Source organism: Ictidomys tridecemlineatus, chromosome 1 (assembly GCF_052094955.1).
Source record: "Ictidomys tridecemlineatus isolate mIctTri1 chromosome 1, mIctTri1.hap1, whole genome shotgun sequence".
Taxonomy (NCBI): domain Eukaryota; kingdom Metazoa; phylum Chordata; class Mammalia; order Rodentia; family Sciuridae; genus Ictidomys; species Ictidomys tridecemlineatus.
In genome coordinates, this window is record NC_135477.1 from 220725712 (window position 1) to 220747845 (window position 22134).

Sequence of the window (22134 nt, forward strand, 5' to 3'; positions counted from 1 at the left end):
GAGGAGTGCCTGTGTCTGGTGTTTGGTTTCTTCGCTTAAAGGAATGTGACGCACCTGGATTCCACCTCACTAGCTGGCTGGTTCCAACAGCCCTGCAAAGTTCATCAAAATGTGGAATTTCATCTCTGTTTTTACTCAGGAAGAAAATATACTTAAAAATCAAATACTGTTGGCTATATTGGTTCTGAAAACAGAGAAGTATTCAGTACAAGTAGATCCTTTTAGTTAAAATTTCTATAACCTAAGGCTGAGATTCCATCACTACCTTCAATAGAAGTATACCTGGCTGAAGCTGCTTTCTACACATTTCCAGATTCTGCATTGTCCAAGCCAAGTCAGGATAAACCTGCCTATTTGATTCCAAATTATGTGGATCCCTGGAACAACAATAAGTAATTTTTCTCATTGTCCTCAAATGTTTTAATCAATTATGCAAAATTACAGAAGATTGAAAAAAAAAGTCAGAAAGAATAGTTTACATAAATGTAGCAATAATCCTCTTCATCTCTCTTCAATCCCACACAGTTCAACAGCTGGGTTTGTGTTACAAAGAGCAAAACAGAGAGGCAAATAAAATATGCTCATTAATTTCATAAGTCGGACATTTTTAAAGGACGTTGAAATGTCTCATTGCAGGATGTACACCCTTGATGCATGCGGTTTCTGGACGCCAAGTGGACACGGTGAAGCTGCTTCTGAAGATGGGAGCCAACATTAATATGCAGGATGCTTATGGCCGTACAAGTTTATGCCTGGCAACCTACCTGGTATGGACTCGAGTGGGTCAAAAGGGCTGAGGAACAGGGTGTGGATTAATGCAATAGAACTTGAAGCTTTATCTTAATCATCTTCAACGTGGATATCACCACTTTGAGTTCTTTCATGGATTTAATTCATTGAGGATCCTCCAAATGTTAAGATAAAAGGAATGTTATAGAAGTAATGTCACCGCTTGAGAACATTTCTTTCTGTTTTAACAATATCAGAATCTCTCTTGGGACATTCTGGATACTTCTAAAAACAGTGTCCATAAACAACCCGGAAAAGGTGGTATTGTTTTGAAGATCCAGTTAGCATCTGTGGGGTAGGATTAATTGAGTGGAGGCTCCAGGCTAAGGAATGTGAGAACTGGGATGAATGAGGGAGTAGCAAGCAAGGGGTGTACCAGACTTATAAGGGGCAACACAGAGTTCACAGTCAGCGCTCAAGTTAGAGGCTGTGTGATGCCAATTTGAGAGATTTCCGTTCAGCATTTCCCGACATTAGAGCAAGCTTGGTTAAGACTCAATGAAAATCTCCAAACCCTCTCCTCTCAAATCCTCCCTGTGGTTCTTCTGGGAGGCCCCAGGGCTGACCTAAGTCCATGTCAAACAAGTTCTCATCACCATGCAGGGGATATCATTCTTCTTCCTCTCGGACAAGGTACCTAGGGACCTTCATCATGACCACCATCTCCTTGCATCTGCTGCCTCTTGCACTTGCTATTGCTGCCTGTTGCTGGTGATGCTTTCCCTCTGGATGAATTCCACTGAAGGTTCCCTACTTGAAATAAAACATGTCCCTTCCCCCCAACATACACCACCCCTTCCTGCCATGATCTAGCCTAGATTGCAATGATGTGTTGCCCAATTCTCAGAGGTTTTCTTCTGCACCCAATTTTTCTATGTGCATGCCCTCTTTATCTTGGAGTCACAAACAAATCTGGGAAGATTTTTTAAAGTGAGGTCCACAGATCTGTTGTGTCCACATCCCTTGGAGTGTTTTGTCAAATGCAGTTTCCTCTGGTACAACCAAGACCTCCCTGGACTCCAGGAACAGGATTATGGTGGGGAGACAGGGTCTGCACATTGAACAACTTCCTAACAATTTTTGTGTCCTCTCAAGTTTGAAAAGCACTGCTCTGTGTGTGCTAGCTGATGTCCAATATCACAGACAGATGCATGACTGTCTCCCCAGTCCCCTCTTTTCTAGCACATTCCCTAGTACGTCTCTTACTGCAGATGTTTTTGATATTTGAACTGAGGAAAATGGAAAATTTGGGTGAAGATGTCAAGACAGGGGCAGAGGTGGTATCTACAGTTGACTGCCATTAGCCTACAGAATATTGTGGGTAAAACTGTATTTGTTTGGAAATTCTAAAATTCAAAATTTCCAATTTCTTTGGCTGAGCTGCTATGCAAGGGACTGAAGGAAGGAAGTACTACCCTAGTCAGTGAATTATGAGGGGTACTCACCCTTTAAACCTAGAAAGGTGACACCTAAGGACCTATGCATGGTCTCTGTGTGACTCCCCAGGGCATGTCCTCTCCCTGGCCCTGCTGAAAGGAGGTGCCTTGGGAGTACACCATGAAGCCCACCACCCATTCCTGGCAATGTTTCAATTCAAGTATCAAAGAGAAACTTGGCAAAGTTTCAGCTCTAAACTCAGTATACAGAATACACGTATAGGTGTGTAACCTCGGACAAACCACTTCACCTCTCTTGTGCCACTTTCCTCATTTGTAAAGTGTAGCAAAATAATAACCTAAGTTTATCAGAGCTGAAGGAGAAGGTCACATGAAATCGGCACATACTAGGTACAAAACTCATTTGTTAGTTCAGAATAGTGACAAAGGTTTCAGGTATATTCAATAGTGTTCTGATTTTTTATTTTTTTAAAGGACGAAACACACACACACACACACACACACACACACACAGTTGCAGGAAATATTGCAAAATGATTTTTTTAAAAAAACTGTTTCAAATCTTCCCCCACAAAAAGATCTGCTTTTCAAAAACTGTAAATATTAGGCAACCCTAAAATTTGTCCAGCATGCCTTTCTTTTGGATCTTCTGATCTTTTTTCCTCCTTCTAATTAGAGAACTTGATGACTTAGACATTAGCCACTAAAAACAGATTGAATGTATTAGTAAACTCTGAGTCAAAACTGACGATACCAGAAAAATGTTCGCTTCTACTTAAGATTTACATAGTATTGGTCCATTCTATAGTACCATGTTCAGTATTATAACAGGACTTTGGGTATGCTTTTGTTGACAGACATTTCCCAGACTTTTCAAAACCAAAAGGTTCTTTTCTTATCATTGTCTTCCTTCTTCTTCATGCATTCATTAATATTTTGGGTTTTTATGATTCCACTATTGTGATGTTAAGGGGGAAATTCTTCAGTTATCTTTCTCGTCTAAGAAATCTTAAAGCTGAACTACACAAGAATGAAGGAAGCCAGGAAGCTTGCTTCTGAACAAAAGAGAGAGTTGTCACATTTTTTCTTCATGATAATAGTTTCATCTACTTATTAGTCTACTTATAACCCAAGTGGTTCTAGATAAATGTAAGTCTACATACTCCTCAGCATGAAGCTAACCCTGGTTATCAAAGATTTAGCTCAGTTAAAGTAATATGGAGAGAGAGAGAGAGAGAGAGAGAGAGAGAGAGGGAGGACTAGCCTAGGATGACTCCTGAGATGGGAGAGTGAGAAAATGACCCAGCTGTGTTGGCCAAGCAGGGGACAAGCATGTGATGCAGCAATACAAGTTCTCCATCTGCACAATTAGTAGACAGCAGGGAGTTCCCACAGCGTCTTTGGGAACTCACTGGTGAGTGAAACAGAAATGAGGAGCCCTTGGCAAGTGCTGAAGAGACTCCCCTATTTAGGGATTCAGGCTGTAATCATCTGAGTCCCAGCCATTGGAGTGGGATTCGGGTTAGGCTTTTGGGCACTGAGGGGGTGAGTAGAAGAAGCAAGATGCTGTCTGTGTGGTTACTAGAAAAGGAAACTGGACTAGTGGACCAAGGCCTATTTATCAGACATAGATAGACTGGGGTGCAGAATGGAGGCTGAGACTCAAAAATGGTGTAGAAGTCCAGTTGTTAGAATTGGACCATGACCTGTAAGTCAGAGCATTGGCAAGCATGATCAGGAGTCACGTCCACAGAATGAGAGCCCCAGGCTGGCTCATTACCCTCATCACATGCTGCCTGTGGCCCTAGGAACTGGTGCAACGTGAGCATATCAGTGTAACATCGGTGAATGACTCCGGAAATGGGGAGGAGGAGGCAAAGGAGAGAGTCTAGAATCAGTCTGCATCTGATGGGGTAAAGGGCAGAAAGCTTGGGAATTTTTACTTCAAGACCTTCAGATTTCTATTGAGGTGTCTAAGTTGGAGTCGTGGTCTTTAACTACTACAAGTCAAATACACCTTTAGCCAAACCAAAGAAGGGGGGAAACGTAGAGAAAGCCTGTTGGCATATGTTATGAGAGTTTGTGTTATATAATGACGTGGTTGCTCCTGCATTTCAGGGTTGGCTGGAAGGCTGTGTGAGTCTGCTCAGAAATGGTGCCAAGCACAATATTCCAGATAAAAATGGCCGTTTGCCACTGCACGCTGCCACTGCAGAGCCAGATGTGAGGTAAGCAGCCAGGTTCAGAGGACACACAAGTTGGGAGGGATCCAACTTGCCTTAGAAACTCATCTAATCATCTAATCCCTCTATCCACTCTAACTGATAATAACAAAACCCATCCTTTTTTTTTTTTTTTTAAGTTGCAACAGACAAGGGCGCAACAAAATATACCCTGGAATAATCTTCAATTCTAATTTTATTCTTTCCCCTCCTCCTCTGTTAAAACCTTTTGTTCCTTGATTTTGATTTAAGAAGATATTGCTATTTGACATCAATAGAATTCATGTTTTTATTCATTCAAAATTAGTCAGGCAATTATTAATTGAAAAACTATTTAACTGAGCACTTATTATGGACCAAAGATGGCTCTAGTCCCTCACAGACCCATAGGAAGCAAGACAGAGTCTCTGACTTTCCAGAGCCGACAGTCTATTAAAGGAATTCATTGGCATACTGATAAACAAAGGAATGAAATAATACCTAATAATGAAAGGCATGAGATAATTTCTAATAATGACAAGTGCTTTGAAGGAAGTCAAGCAGGGTAAATGAGCTCTGACTGAGCAGAAGCTTAACGTCCAAACCGAGTCTAATGCATGTACAGCAGTTGTAAGGAAGCAATGAAGCCTGAGACAGGGAGGCCAGGGGGCTAGAAGAAAGACCAGAAGTGTGTGTTCCTGGAAGCCAGATGAAGAGACAGACTTCGAAGAAAGGGGATGATGAAAAAGGCCACATTAAGACACCAAGGAAAAAGGTTTGTCTGGACCAAAGGTAGCTTTCTCATTCCTCTGTGTCTAAATGGCCTCTGTCCCCATTCTTTTGAAAGGCCCCCACAGCCACTGGCAACAGCATTTCCTACTAGGGAATAGTAACATTGTGGGCTCTTCCTTGGCCTCTGCTGTACGAAACATGCCTCTGACAGGAATCTAGCATTCCCCAGTCCTCAGCCACAGGCCAACACCACAGCCACAGGGAGTGTATTCTGCATGCCTCATCCTCCACACCAGTGTCCAGAACCAAAACCTAAGGCTCTGCAGAGCTGCAGAGAACCAGGCCTTAACCTTCCAGGCTGAGAGACAACAAGGTTCTTCATTTCAATTACTTTAACAGGAATGTAAAAAGGGCCTGGGAATTTCCAGGACTATCCCCAAGACTTGCCTGTTATTATCTTGGACTATATCCAGAAACAACAGAAACTAGGATTTACCCCAAACCCAACAAAGCAAGGAAATTTAGAGAAGAAATAGCAAGCCCAGACAGCCAACAATCAATAAATATCCAATGTAAGGAAGGGGGTGACTCTGTTTTGATTTATTTAGGGGAAAAAGATAAAAACAAGAGGGCCTTTTTAAGACAACCCACACAAATATTTAGTCACAAAATTATATCATTTTTCCAAGCATGGTCTTTAGAAAATAAGTTTAAGATCTACCTTTTAATATAATTTTGCCTTAATTTACCGCACTTACATGCCTTTCTCAGAATTATCACTTAAAATCTACTAAAATCTATTAACTATTTCTAGAAGAAAAAAGCCTACTTAATAGTACAGCTATTGTAACAAAACCCAAAACTTCAACCTTTTAACACTATGAAAATTTATTTCTCTTCTTGGACGTGTAATGGCTCTGTGTGGATGTTCTTGGATGGTGGGTTGTTTTCCTCCACATGATCAGGGACCCAAGCCTCCCCCGTCACCTGGCTCCGCATCCTCTAAGATTACAGAATACTCTCCTCTCAGTCTTTTGTGAGTGGGAAAGAGGAGTAAGGAGAAGCCTCATTTATTGCTGCAAAACCTTTAGCTGCAAACGACACAATTCACTTCTTTTCACATTTTACTAAGAAGAACAAGCCATTCAAACGTACCTGGGTGTAATGAGCTTCAGGGAATGCAGTGCCTAGCCAGGAATTGACTTTCCATCTGTAATTCTCATCTATGAAGGGGTACATGGGTTTTGGTGACAAGTTAGCTAACTCTGCCATCACCCCATTGCACATGAGGGCTGAACTAAGCCTGGTCCGTCAAAATCATATTTGAGGTTAACTAGGCCAATCAATCAGGTTCATCCTCTGCAATCACTGCAGTAATAATCCAAGTCCACTTCCTCTTTGATGGACCTCTGTGTCTGTTTCTTACAAGGACCAAAATTGCCTCTGGAAACTCCAAGATTTACATTTATATTGCTATAACTGGGAAAGCAGAATTGCAGCTTCCCCTTCTCTTAAGATTGTATCTAATGACACAGCCACCACTCTTGGATGAATTGAAGAAAAACAAAAATTCCCCGTGTGCTGATGACATAGTTATATTGTCCTAAAGGGACACTTGGTTCTGAAAGATAAAATCCAGCTTTAGTTACGATACTACCAGCTGCCTTAACTAATAAAACCCAGAAGTTGAGATTAACTATTCCAAAACCAAAATCGTTATTTCTAATAACTGTTCTCCAAAAATTAATTGAGTTAAACTCTAACAACCCCTATAGCAAATCAACCAGTTAAATTACCTACAGAACATTTGGAAACCACCTTGCCTTAAAGGAATTACATTGCTAAAAATTAGATATTTTATGGTAGTTTTGTTGAGAAATTTTATGGTCATGGTAGGTTTTAATAACATTTGCATTAAATGTTTAAAGTAGAAAGTACCCAAGCCATCCTCTCTGCAGAGCTGGCTATAGTCACCATTTGAGTATCAGCATAAACATAGAATTGTTTTCTGAGAAAAAAAAGAAATGGTACAGGACTGGGGTTGTAGCTCAATGGAAGAGCACTTACCTAGCACGTGTGAGGCACTAGCTTCGATTCTCAGTACCACATACAAATTAAAAAAAAAAAAAAAGGTTCACCAACAACTAAAATTATATACTAAAAAATAAAAGAAGAAATGGTTCAGCTTGTAGGTACTTCATAATCCTACAACCAAAATGAGGGAGGCAGAAACCTTCCACTAGGTCAAGTGAGTCTGCATGACTTTAGGCCATCTTGGCTGACCACTTAAGTGTACAAGTCTGTTCTTAATTTATGACAATAAGGAGGAGGTAGAGAAAGATGACTGGTTAATACCATGCCATGAGCAAAATTCTAAGTGCTTTCTATATTCTTCCTCATTTGATCTTTACCACTCCTCAATGCAGTAGGAAACATTTCTATCACCATTTCATAGATGAGGAAACTGAGGCAGGCACAGGAAAGCTAATGAATTGCTCACTGCATGTGTGAAGATAACCTGCCCAATGGGTATGCTGTGCTTCTGGGACTTGTTACTATGGAACTTGTAGAATTTATTATGACCATATTTTGCTAAATAAGCACTTGGCCTTATAAGAAACAGCCTTACTGGCTCATTGTCAGGACATATTTTATTCATTAAAGCATCTAAAAAATCCTATACAAGAAACCACAAGGAAAAAATATTCTACTAAAGGAGGAATTGATGTGCTTCTCCAGAGAAATGATTTTTATTATATGGACACTGAATTATGATTGTGTTTTTTTTCTATGTTTAGAATATTGAAACTCCAATTTGAGTTTCACCCCTGGCTGTAGGACTATAGATTACGTCCTTATTCTGCCCTTGTTTTCTTTTTGTCTTCTTTTTTCGATTTTCTTGTATTACTCCATGTAACTGAAAGCCACTTAAAAGCTCGTTGGGTTGAGGTCAAGGGTGACCAGGAGTCGACATTCCTCTCTTGCCAATCATTTTATCCTGAGGGATTTAATGTATCATGGCTAAACTAGCTTTATTTCCTAGAAAGTAGGCAGAATGTAACCCTTACCTTATAGGAAACCAGGGAGAAGTAACTAAGAAAAATGTACAGAAACTGCTGAACACAGCCCCCAGTACACTGCCATGTTCAGAAAGTATTGGTGATGATGAGAAGGGTGATGATATTGATGATATGGATGACAATAATGATGATGATGATGATGATGATGATGATGATGATGATGGAAAGAAATAAATACTACAGATCATCAGTAAAGAATGGAACCCTTTTAACTGCCACTCTACCGGTTCCTACCCTGACCTTCACCTTGGACTTTCACATGGTCCACAAAAAAATATGTACCTGTACATAGATCTGTGTACGTGCAGTCCCACATCCCAGTGGTATGCACACACATCGACTGCAAAAGATGTTGGAGTATTGTCTTGCCCTGGGGACATGGACTGCTGCTACATTCCAGACCCAATGAACATTAAATTCAACCATTCAACTCCCCCAAACCTCTTTTGCTTCCTTTGTCAGTGCAGATACATCTGCATTTTCCTCCTAACAGTAAGCGTGCATGGCCTTGTACAAAGTGTTTATATTGGTTTCAAAATCTGCTGACCCTTAGAATTCCAAACAGCAAGCTCCTACTTGGCACTCGCTGGAAGTTATTCAAAGGGAAGCTTCAAACTGAAGCTGCCTATAAACAAGTCAGAGGGATACTTCAATTAGCCCTCTGCCTGTAGAGGTTCTCTGATGGAAACAACCCTGTCCTAAACCAATCAGTCCCATCCATATGCTTAGCTGAATTCCACTGCAATGAAGATTGAAGCAGATACAGGGATAAGTGGTTTACAATTATGACAAGAAGGCACATTGGGTTGATAAAAGCAAAAGAGCACAGGTTTCAGATCATAAGTCCCCTTGCTGCTTTGGACACTCTGCTTTCTCAGCAGGTCCAAGTTTTCTGCCTTTCAGCTCCCCAGGACTTTTCTTGCTCCCTTGGCCTGGACATTCAGAGGGCGCCTGTGTGAAAGAGGGGGCATGATCATTAAGACAAAGCTCCAAAGAGAACAGAGTTGTGTTTGTACAATGCTGCACATGCTAGTGTTGGAAGGCAAGCAGCAATTTCCTCTGAAAGCAGCCACAGGATTCTCTGAAGGCCTTTTTCATGGTCTCTATGGTTACCAGCAGGTTCTACCACCTCCCTCCCCCCTCCCCCAGCTCCAGCAGCTCTGCCTCTTTTCAACACTCTTGAATACAACCAGAGGGAGGAAGGAAATCATTTCCTTGGGGTCCTGTTCTCTAGTTACCAAGTGATGTGCCCTAACCTGCGGCAGACCAGACGTTTCACTATAGCATGCTCTCACATCCTGCTTCAGGGGCCGGAAGGGGAGACCACTGGCATAAAAACCATTTCCCCCAATCATCCCTGGGCTAGCTAGCACCAGGGAGCCTGAGAGGCTGGCAAAACAGAAACTTTTACAGAAGTAATTGCCCATAGGATACTTCTAACTGATACCCTTACCCCTATGAATTACCTAATGGTGACCAGGGAGGACCTAGAAAAGACAAGCTAAGAGCTTTTAAAAATAGTAATCATTATAATAGAACATACAGTGGCACGTAAAAGCTATTCTAAGTGCTTTTCATAACTTAAGTCATAGCAAATTTTTAGGCATTGATACTATTTTATAGATAAGAAAATGTAGTTTTTCTCCATTTTTGCAGATAAGAAAATGTGGGCCTTAAGAGTTTGCCCAAGGTCCTTGATGGTTGTCAGGGACTAAAGATTCTGACAGGCAGGTTAAGCTGACCCCACCTCCATGCTCTTGTCACTCACATACTGAAGATCAAGCCTGCTGTCTTAGAGATCAAGAGCAGGTGGGAGTTTGAAGTGGTGCTAATGAGAGTTATGGGCAAAACTACTCCTGGTCACCATAGCACAAAATGGGAGCTCTGGGAAAACAAGACAAAGAGGTCTGCAAGCTGTCTGGTAATTACAATTGATGCGAGCAAGTTCTTGCAGATTACCTTCATAACCCAGAATAGCAAGGAAGCACCACACCTAGCTTCTGGTTCAGGCGGGATCACCAAGGCATCCTGTGGTGGCCTTAACAAGTTATGAGGGCCTCAAGTTCTTTGCTTTCATAAAGAGAGAGAGAGAGAGAGAGAGAGAGAGAGAGAGAGAGAGAGAGAGAGAGAGACTGACTTCCTCAGTAAATTTGTGTCAAGCTTTAAAGATCAATGAGTTTTAGAGACTTGGACATCAGATGGAGCCAGGCCACACAGATTAGCATATATCAATCAGGGTCATGGCAGTGAAGACAGGGGATGTTGAAAGATGGCAACTGAGGAATGTCCAATGAAAGACTATTTAACAATAACCACAAAAGATGATAATGTAACTCCTCATTCACCTCACCTCCCCCAAAAAAGCAGGAAAATGTCTCAACCACCATGACCCAAAGGGATAAGGTAAGGCTCTAAGGGACCCTCTTAGGACCCTCTAAGGGACCCTCTTTCCCTCTCTAATATCAGGGGAAATAGGATTAGCTTTCTTTCTTTTTTTTTTTTTTTTGTATGCTTGTGAGAGGTAGGTACAGGCAACTAAGTTATTTTGGTTACTAAAATATGGGTTCAGTCATACCATACAGAATCACCAATGTGAAGTTCTGCTGCAGTTGAGTCTTTTTTTTTTTAAATTTTTTTTTATTGGTTGTTCACAACATTACAAAGCTCTTGACATATCATATTTCATACATTAGATTGAAGTGGGTTATGAACTCCCAATTTTACCCCAAATGCAGATTGCATTCTTTCCTGACCAGCAGATTTATCTATCTTTGAGTCACACCCACCCCAGGAACAAAGTAATCTGGACCAGAAAATGGAGGATCTACCCTAAAGGGACATTCAACTCTTAGAGGTGTGGCTGTGGGAGAGGACTTTGATAGTGGAAAGCAACCACTAGGGGAGTGGCTTTCTCCCCCTGCGAGTGTTTCTACTGTGAAACCCAATGGGAAGTCAGAGGTGAGAGGACCTGGTTGATGCCATCCTTCAAGGTCAGCCTCAGAACAGGTCATTGCAGAGTGGAGAATGAATTTGAGAGGCAAAAAAAGAAACATCCAGGTACAGGGTTCATCCCACAACCTTTGGAGGCCCACCCAAATATGACAAGAGATCTTGCTCTGCTCACCCTCATTCTAATCTAGAGAGAGCTTGTCACCTCAATAATATCGCTCTGTGCTGGAGGAGCCAGGAAGATCCTGTCTGGCTATGGATAAAATCAGTCTGCTTGGGATTAGTGGAGGATAACCATCCTGGACCACAGCTCATCTCCTACCTTCCCCTCCAACCTCCCCCAGTACTTCAGACCAGTGGGCCCTGAGATTAAGTAATGGCCAGAGAGAGAGAGAGAGAGAGAGAGAGAGAGAGAGAGAATGGAGATTGTTACCAGTTAAGCCCTGGTCCCCATGCATAAGCAGCCATATGGGATCATTCCACCTATGTGTGGCTCTATTCTCTACACTCCTGATGTTATGCCCTCTGTTGTACACATGAGGATACAGAAGCTCAGAGGTCACTCAACAGTGAGGCCCAGAATTAAATCTCATAGCCTCTTGGCTCCCCACAAATGACCAGGATTAGACTAGATTCCAACTATAGACTTCCTATTTCACCCCCACAACAAATAACAAGAATTCCATTCCCATTTATCACATTTACTGTGAAGGCAATATGATTAGTCCATCTTTTTTCTATTGTGAGTAGCAATTTAATAGGTAGGTCTTTAGATGTCATCTAAGATGAGAGATAATAAAAATTGGATCTAGGATGAGACTAAACTGGGCTGGGTATATAGCTCAGTTGGTAAAGTCCTTGTCTTGCATGCACAAGGCCCTGGATTTGATCCCCAGCACCAAGGAAAAGAAAAAAAAAAAAGGAAAAGATAGAAAGAGACTTAACAATTTTACTTTTCAAAAAATAATTTTTTCAAAATAACTTTGAATATCTTTTATAGGCTACCCATACATTATTCTTCATCCTCTTGATGGTGTCCATTGATTAACTCATTCAGTACCTTTCTCAAGGGTTTCCAAACTTGAATGTTCCCAGAATATTCTGAACCACTTTTTAATTTTTTTATTTTTTATTATTATTTTTTAAATTTTATTTTTTTTAAAAAGCTACACATGACATTACAATGATCTTGGCAATCTGAACCACTTTTTTAAACTGTAGAAGCTAAACTTCTCCCAGATCTAGGGGGTTAGAAACCCTGTGTATAGAGTCCAGGCATCTGTGGTTTTAAAATTTTCCCCTGGTTATTCTGAAACAGGCCAAAGCTCAAACTTCAAGGGTTAAGAGTTCCAGAAATAACACTTTCTGTTTTCCAGGCATTCTTTTGATGCTTTATGCATATTAACTCATGTACTCCTCATATTGAGCTGTAAAATTGGTATTTATTGCTCCTCATCACAGAGGAAGAAGCCTATACAAAGAAGTTAATAACTTGCCTGGAGTCACTGAGCTAAATAGTGGCAGGGTTCAGGAAGGGGCAAACTAAATGCTGACTACCTCCCAGCATAATCTATGCATCTAAAAAGCATGACATATAGGTAGCCAGGAGTGAAGAAGTTTTGAAAGTCCTGGGTGAATATACGTGAAATTAATAGAATAAGCACTGGATGGTTTGGGTTCTTGAAGTGCATGCCTAGGTGACATAAAGTGGGCCTGGGGAATAAGTTGAACCTGAAGACCCATCTTCTCCATCCCCTTTCAGGGACACCAAATGGGGAGAAGGTGGGAGAAGAAGGGGGATTTGTCTCAGGTATCTTCTTACTTACTACACTTCTTTCTCTTCTCAGATAAGTGGAAAGACCCTCATCTTCATTTGGAGATTTGCAACTGTCTATATGTCTAATGTCATGTTTTTATACCAATTCTAAGAGCCCTGTGACTCTTCTCCTGAGCCCCTTCTGTTTTTCCTTCCAGACTCTTGACAGTCCTGCTGCAGCAGTCCAATCCCAGTGAGATCAATCACCAGGACAATGAGGTGAGTCACCTTCAGGCCACAGGTGGCCCATTTGCCTGCTAGGGTGGAGGGAAGGGCTTTTCTGAACCCTGGTTCTTCCTCTCACAAAGGAGGAAATGGAGCACATTTTTGTGTTCCTACTCTGAAAGGGTAGGTGTCTCCATTGTTAATTCTCAGGAGGAAATGTGGGTGTGAGTAGTTCTAACAGGGAAGGGCTTTATTGCATTAAGTACATTAGCATTAATCATATGACTGAAATTTTGTAATTTCCCTCTGGACATTGAGAAATAAATACTGCTCTCTCTCCTGTCTTCTCGAGTCCCTGAAACATAGATGATAAATGATGGCTCCAGATGTGTTCTCTCTGAGCAAAAGAGGACCGAGAGTGAGTCATTCCAGGCTACCTACTCCAGAGGCCACATAATTAATCTCAGTGATCTTGCAAAGGCAATATCATGGAAAGCTTCCCCAAAGTGGGATGCCCGCACCCCTCTGCCCTTGAGTAAAGTTCTTAAGAGATGGTGGGTCGGACACTACATAGCTGCCCTGGAACAGCTTAGGTCTTGTTATGTATCCGTAACACTTTTAAAAAGCAGCATTGATTTTCACTAGTTGGCCCAATTTAACAAGCTTCTTAAAACCAATTTAAATACCTGGTGTTTGGTGGAATTTCTTTATAAATTTGTGCTTGGTTTGGCTGCACTTCCCCCAAGAAGTTCTGGTAGTATTAAGAAGACTTTAAAACATTAAAAATGCATTTATACAAGGTGCCACACTACATTCTTTTTCAAGAAAGCCAGCTGGCCAGACAATAGGGTGGGGGTGGAGCCCCCAAGAGTTTCCTCGTGGACTGGACCTCCATCTGTTTTGAGCCTTTTGGTGAAAGGCCTCCTCCTGACCAGCATTAATGACCACAGCAAAAAGTCCCTGCTTGCAGCCTGGGTCTGAGGTTGGACGCCTCCCTGTCTCGGATCACACAACGCTTTCACTCCCCAAATGTTCAGTGGTTTGAAGCCAAACCTCAGAGGACAGAAGATTGCACTGTTTTAAACTTCTGCTTTAAAAATGAGAACCAGGGATGAGACAGTCCCCCTGATCACTCTCTGCCCATGGTATGAAAGCAGGACACTTGAGTGGTCAGCAGATCGGGAACTTCTATATCTGAGGCCAGTTACCAAACACTTCCTCCACCTCCAATCCCGGCTGTCACCTGCCTACCATGATTCTTATTTAGGAAGGTGACCAGTCATCCATACCCTAAAGCTAAAGTCCACTTACAGACTTCCAACACTGCCCACCCCTCAGTTGAACTACGGCCCCTCAGCAAGGCACAGTTCTTATTTCTCCCCACCCTGAGAGGCTCTAGGCTGGTGAACAATGATAGCAGAAGCAGATCTCTTGAAGAATACTCATTGTAATACCTTGCAGATAAAAGGTGGTAAAGTCCTTGATTTTTCCTCATGCAAAGTGGCCTCTGTGAAAAAGACTCCTCCTGCTATTACACCAGCATTTGGACTCCCCGGGTTTTAAGCTCAGAGAGCAGCAGCCTCAAAAGAAACACTTTCTTTTCGATGTCACAGCTTCCTCTTCAGACTTTGTCACAGCAGGTCTGAAACCCGTCTAAAACCAAGTGTTAATGCTTGCCTGTGTTTTTCATAATATGTATGTATTTAATACACAGTTATCCCTCTGTATCCATGGGGGATTAGTTCCTGGACCCCCTTATGATTCCAAAACCTAAAGATGCTCAAATCCCTTATATTGAATGGTGTAGGCGGTGCAGTGGCACATAGCTATAAACCCAGCAACTCTGTAATTTGAGGCAGGAGGATTGCAAAGTGGAGGTTGCATCACAATTTTGCATCCCTTGAAATAAAAAATAAAAAGGGACTTCAGACTTACCTCAACAGTAACATGCTCCTGAATTTAATCCCAGGACCGCTAAATAAATAAATAAAGTCAAATAAAATAAATAAAAGGATGTAGTATCTATAAATAACCTATACAACCCCCCATACACTTTAAATCATCTGTTTTGAGCCTTTTGGTAAAAGGCCTTCTCCTGACCAGCATTAATGACCACAGCAAAAAGCCCCTGCTTGCAGTCTGGGTCTGAGGTTGGACGCCTCCCTGTCTCGGATCACACAACACTTTCACTCCCCTCTAGATGACTTATAAGACCTAAAACAATGTAAATGCTATGTAAATAGTTGATATACGTTTAAGGAATAATAATAAGAAAAAGTCTGTACATGTTTAGCACTGACACAATTTTGTTTCCCAAATATTTTCTAACAGCAGTTGATTGAACCCATAGATATGAAGGCCACAGATATGGAGAAAGAGATGCATGTGTACACAGACATGTACTCATATGTGTGTATATTACATATATATGCATATATATGTATATGTAGTTGCTAATATGAGCCAATTAGTACATATTTGCAAAGGTGGAAGGGGGAGATGATTAAGAAGTAGAGAGAACACAGCTCAGGCTTTTCATTACTTTCATTTCATATTTCTCTTCTCAACGTTTTGAACAAACACTCTTCTTTCCTTCCAATCAGTTTTCAATGAGCTCCAAGTACGAGGTAACTTACAAATTGTATATGGGGGGATGCAGGGATAACATTTAACATCTGTTGATAGACCCACCCTACATCTGCTAAACGCCCAGAAGCAAAAACAACAAGGCCAGAAGCAACAAGGAAGAGGGTAAGTTAGTGCTGGTGCAGCATTCCAGTTTCCTGGTGACAAGAGCACCGAGCAGTCATGGCATCTTCCAAGTTTAAAGTAGTTATTTTCCAGAAATGACTGAAGGAACACAAGCTTATCAACATAAGGGTTAAGGGCTAAATAATCAATTAGTAGAAATCTGACATGATTAACAGATTACTAGATTAAAAACTGAAATTGAAGAATGGAGAGACAAAAAGAGAAAGAAAAAAATAATTTCTGAAACCATCCTGTGACTGCTCACATAAAACGAAACTTGATGCCATTTTATTTCCGGGTAGTGAATGTCACTTTAGAGGTCGTCCTGATCTGAACTCAATGACTATTTTTTTTTCCATACCCACCCTTGCTTTTTAAAAATTTAAATATTATTACCAGTAATGCTAGAAAGTCCTTGATTACTTCTACCTGCCACCTTTGCCCTCTGGTAGGCACTGTCTGATATCTCTTTCCCAATCTTTTATATATATTTACAGAAACAATGGAGTATCGCATAAAAGATATCACACTCTCTGTTGTTCTACAACTTTGATTTTTTTTTAACTTAAGAATATATCTAGGGGCTGGGGTTATGGCTCAGCGGTAGATCACTCGCCTAGCAAGTGTGAGGCCCTGGGTTCGATCCTCAGCACCACATAAAAATAACTAAATAGAATAAAGATATTATGTCCAACTATAACTAAGAAATAAATAAATAAAAAGAATATATCTAAGTCATGAGATTGAGACATGAGGATCGCAAGTTCAAAGCCAGCCTCAGCAATGGCAAGGCGCTAAGCACCTCAGTGAGATTCTGTCTCTAAATAAAATACAAAAAAGGGCTGAAGATGTGGCTCAGTGGCCAAGTAGCCTGAGTTCAATCCCTGGTACCTCCCCCCAAAAAAGAATGTCTTAGAACTCCATCCATGTTAATAGGTAGAGCCTATTAATAGTTTTGCGGTGGTCCATACTACGAAATGCTTCTGTTTAGCCATTCCCCTGTGAATGAATATTGAGGTTGTCTCCCGTTTTTCACCATCATAAACACTATTACAGAGTTGTCTTTTAGGCATTTCCTAAAAGTATTTCTCTAGAATCGTCAGGTAGCAGAGAGTGTACGTTTCTATTTTATTACACGCTGCCTAGTATTCCCCCACACAGCTGCATCAGTTGATAGTTCGACAAGCAGTACCCTTTTCAGTTCATCACTGTGTTTTCTTGTTTACTTGCACCATCCTGGCTAAAGAGTTTGCACCTCATTTCATTGGTATAATTGTCTGTTTTATGTTTTCTTTTCAGACTTGCCTGTTCACATCCTTTGTCCATTAACCTATTGGATTATTCCTCATTTTCTTATAGATTCACAGGAGTTTGATTTTATAATCAAAATAGTAATCCTTTGCCTACAGTTGAGTTTAAAATATTTTTTCACAGTCTGTTCCTTACTTTGGAACTGTTCATAGTCTTTTCTTATAGAGAAATTTTAAAATATGATGTAATCAAAATGATCATTTTTTTTCTGTTACTGCTTTTGCTCTTGGTGTCTTTTTAAAGAATGCCTTCCCTACCCCTGAGAACTTAATTACAGTAAATGCTAAATTTTCTTTTAGTTTGTTACAAGATTTTTAAAAAATTTGTGCTTTCCTTTCCCAACGCTTTATTCTGTTCCAATGATCCGTTTGCTTTTCTTGTTTCATTAACCACATTGCTTAATTGTGAAGTGACTTCTTTAAATGCTATCCAACCACACTGCAGAGTTTAACACTGTAGGAAAGGTGGGATGGGTCAGATGGTCCTTTGTACTTTTGTTCTAATCAGGACCTCATGAGAATCATTGACACAGACGCTTGCCTGTTGCAGCTACAGTTAGCAAATCTCTAAACAACTGAAGCCTAACCTCCTCTGCTCTTATTTTAGCTTTGACAGGAAGAGTACTGCATCAAAAGAGGCTCTAAGAGTTGGGAACATAAGTCAGTGGCAGAGCACTTGCCTAGTGTATGAGCAGCCCTGAATTCAAGCCCTAATACTGGGTGACAGAGGGAGAAAAATAAAAAAAAAACTAAAGTGACTGTGAGCTGTTAGCATCTGAGTTAGAACTTTGAATGCATTTATCTAGAGAAGTGCCATTATACATAGTATTTAGAATATATTGTTGATTCCATGCACATTCTTCTGTTAGTAAATTTTTATGAGCAGCCTGACAATCCCTACTTCAATTACAACAGCACTCTGAGAAAATAAGTCCAAGTTGCAAAACCAGATGTGAGCTTTTGGACATAATCTTAGTACCAGTTCCATTTACTACATTCCTAAGATATAATCACAAGCAGACATTTTGAGCTCCAAAGGCAAAATCAGGAGAAAGAGACCCTGACTCTAAATATATTCTCACTTTAGCAAAAGGTAAAATAATAAAGCAAATGTTTTTAAATGCACCCAAATTTTTATCCTAAAACTGAATGTCTCTTTTAAAAAGTAGAATAAGGTCAGTATGACTTAGGACTTCCCGCTCTCCCCCGCCCCAACCCCATGAATGTCTAGAGGCAGACCACTGATTTCCCATCTTTGTATCCCTAGAATCTAGTTTGGTAACTTACACATGGTGAGACTCAAAAAATATTATACATTTATATATATATGGATGGATGGATAGATAAATAGATAGATTTAATCCTGGGATTAAATTCAAGAAAAATCCATGTTATTTTGTTTTATGACCCTTTCTCCTTTTGTTTTATCGACTCAACTTAATTACCCATTTTATCTACCAGACCTAACTCCAGATCAAATAATGTTAGTTATTTCCAAAATCTACTCCCCCAAAATAAGATTTTATGTCATTTTAAAAAATATTTATTTTTTAGTTGTAGGTGGACACAATATTGTTATTTCATTTTTATGTGATGCTTAGGATTGAACCCAGTGCCTCACATGTGCTAGGTAACCACTCTACCACTGAGCCACAGCCCCATCCCCAAGATTTTATATTATTTATGGTCTTTGAAAAAAATGTCCTGCAAACTGTCATGTGTTGTTGAAGCCTAGGGACCCAGTCTCTGATATTCTTCAGAAACTGTCTAAAATTACATTAAAGAAATATATAGGATCACAAAGATCACTTATACTAAAATAGAGTCATTAAAATGTTTTAAAGCATAGCCAGGCACAGTGGCACACATCTTTAATCCCAGTGGCTCAATAGGCTGAGGCAGGAGGATCCTGAGTTCAAAGTCAGACTTAGGAATTTAGCAAGATCCTGAGCAACTCAATGAGACCCTGTCTCTAAATAATGAACAAAAGTAAAGGGCAGGACTGGGGATGTGGCTCTGTGGTTGAGGGTCCCTGGATTCAATCCCAGTACCAAATAGATATATTCTAAAGCACAAATTTATTTTAATAAATATAATTGATGCACTTTTAAATTTACATCATTCATTCCACTTTTCTGAGGAAGGTTTTCTATAATTTTTGTGGGGAATGGTCATCAGTGGCTAGGGGATTATTAGTATATGAATTTTTTATGTCAACCAGAACCAACAAGGTTGTGAAATTCTAGATCCTTCAGAGGATGTGGAATGGTTTTGCTGAACCCTCGGCCACCTGCTATAATTCTGTCCCCTGGTGCACCAAGACAGGTGGGTACCCAACACCCAAGCCTAGCAAAGTTTCTCTGTGCCTTTTGGGGCTGGCTGGAGTTGGGTTAAAGCGTAGTTCTGAAACATGAAACCTGCTAAACATTAAATCAGATTTCTGACTCAGAAAATAGAAAAGTTGTGGTGGTTTGCAGGGGGGGGATGAATATTCTGAGAAGCTGATAAAACTTGTAAGCTCATAACTGAAATTGTAGTGGCTCAGGCTTGGGGCACAGAATCACTCATTTGAGCAAGAACGCTGTTCCAGAGCAACCTTACTGTGCACCCAACAGTTACAAGGTGCAATTAGTCTTCTCAGCGATCTAAAAACAGATCCTAAGTCAACTGAAGTTTAGCACTTCCCTTCAAAACATTCAGTTATATTCATAACTGAATGAGAATTATGCTTCACTCTGAGCCAATGCTTTTTATTTTTTAAAAGAAATGGGACTTTGCTGTCAAAGTCCCAAGGCCATCTGGGTGTTGTTGCAACATATCTGCAAGTGACTCCTAGATTTTCAACTCCTAGTTGCTTTCAAGGTCCAATTGAGTCTCCAGTGAAGCTCTAGGGACCTGGTAGGAAAGGTCTCCACAGTTTAAACACAGGGGGCTGTCTTTCTCGCATCCAACAGACTGATTTTGTTCTCCCATATGTTCAAGAAACCTTGATAATGTGCAATTCACTAGTTATTTCTAGTGAACATTTCTTGAACACCTAGTGTATGCTCAGTGCCAGGGACATTCCAGGGTGAATACACCACAACATCTGCCTTGACCTGTGTCAGAGCTTCATTGTGATTTCTGTCATTGCTGACTGATGGCACCAGTCACCAAGCCTGAAGTCCACCTTGAAAATGGTCAACAACTACAATGCCTATAGCATCAATAGAAGCTGAAGAAAGGAGAAGGAGGCAGTTGTAGGAAACTGTTCCTAAAGAAAGAGTGTTGTGCAATACCAACCGCTGCCCATGAGCTGATTTTGAAAGTTTTGGTTTTCATATTATTAACTCTAAGAGGATTTATTTTTATTTCTCATTACTCAACTGAAAAAAAAAATAGGCAACAGCAGGAAATTTCTCTTGGGTGAATGTTCACAAATTGTTTATATTGTGATAGCATTTAGAGAAGTAGTAAAGTAATTCAAGTCTCAATATGGGACCATTTAAAGGACTGCCATTCATTTCTAAAGGCACTGGAATTCAGCTCCTGATTCAAAATCACAAAGAAAAGAATTTTCTAGCACCTGAGCTTATTTCCAAAGAATATCAGGGTAAGGTGTAGAAAGAACATTTTTCTCCAGAGTCGGAGAACCCTGAATTTGAATCTCAGACCTACTCTGTACTTGATCAGGGCCTTAAGCAAGTTAGTTACTGTTCCAATTTCCTAATATGTGAAATGGGTCTAAAAATACCCATCTTTATATAGGATCATTGGAAAGATTCAATGAGATAGATTGATATGATATGAAGATACGAAGTTCTTGGCACCACGTGGGTGTATCAAAAATAGCAGTAGTTTTGTCATCCCATTCCTTTACCAAGACATGCAAGAAAATTGGTATTTGAAGGAGTTTTGTTGTTGCTTTAAGAGAATAACTCTGAAAAGTCTGGCAATTGTGTTTAGGTGACTACATAATTACAATTTAATTCACAACTACATTTTCTTACTGAATTCTCACATCCCTGAGTCGTGTTTCTGAATATAGTCATTGCTGTCTATCTCATCTTTGACAGCAGGACAAAGGACAAGATTACTTGTCAAAAAAAATTCTACTATCAACTGATAAGTTGGTATCAATGATCATATTTGACTAATTCTTTTGCTGTAAAAAACGCAAAGCCAAATTTTATAGAAGCAAGAAATCCAATCACTAAGAGTGAGAAGTTATTCATCCATTTAATAAGTAGTATTTACAGCTTCTACAATGTGCCTGCCACTATTCTAGACTTTAGGGATTTAGACAGTCCGACAAGGGCCCAGATCTCATGACTTGAAAATTGACTCAGTCTTTAGTCCTGAATATTGTTGGCACTTAGTGATGAATCCAATGACTCTGAAGCAAATGGAATTTAGAACTGAGAAAGGAGTGAGCCATGCAAAATAAAAATAAAAAATCTGATTCTCTCAAGTTTAAATTCCAATGGGTCCAGTTGAAAATGAAGAGGACCTATTAAAATGCACTGAGCTACTCAGCATTCCCCAAGTAAAACTTCAGCTGTTGGAATAAGAGCAAGACTTTCCACAGCATTCTTTTCCACAAGGAACCAATTTTTTGAAAAAGCCTCAAGAATATCTCTAGAGGCTCAGTATTATATGACATTTGAAACTTGAAACCTGAAAGTGTACTATAATTTAAGGATTTAAAATATGGAACTAGTTGAGGGGATTTAGCATTCTAATCCCAGGGCCCCACAAACCTCAAACCCAACATTCAGTTCCGTGCCTACTTGCAGACTTGGGAACTTCTCTAGAGTTCAGTTTCCTCTTCTATAAAATGAGGACAATTGCACCTGTCAGAGTTGACTGTCTGCAATAGCAAACCAAAATCTCAGTGGCCTGACACAAGAAAAACTTATTTCTTGCCTACATTATGGTCCAAAACTAGTTGGCAGGATGAACTGG

At 40.3% G+C, this 22134-nt stretch overlaps 1 protein-coding gene across 3 annotated transcripts in view; it reads left to right on the forward strand.

The window, feature by feature from the left end:
• Ankrd55 (ankyrin repeat domain 55) overlaps positions 1-22134 on the forward strand; it is a 97462-nt gene that overhangs the window by 28792 nt on the left and 46536 nt on the right. For all 3 annotated transcript variants that reach the window (XM_040272462.2, XM_040272461.2, XM_021722515.3), the window contains exons 4-6: positions 637-767; positions 4305-4414; positions 13123-13183. In XM_040272462.2, coding sequence (XP_040128396.2) covers positions 637-767; positions 4305-4414; positions 13123-13183 — 302 coding nt within the window. The remainder of the gene's footprint in view (positions 1-636; positions 768-4304; positions 4415-13122; positions 13184-22134) is intronic.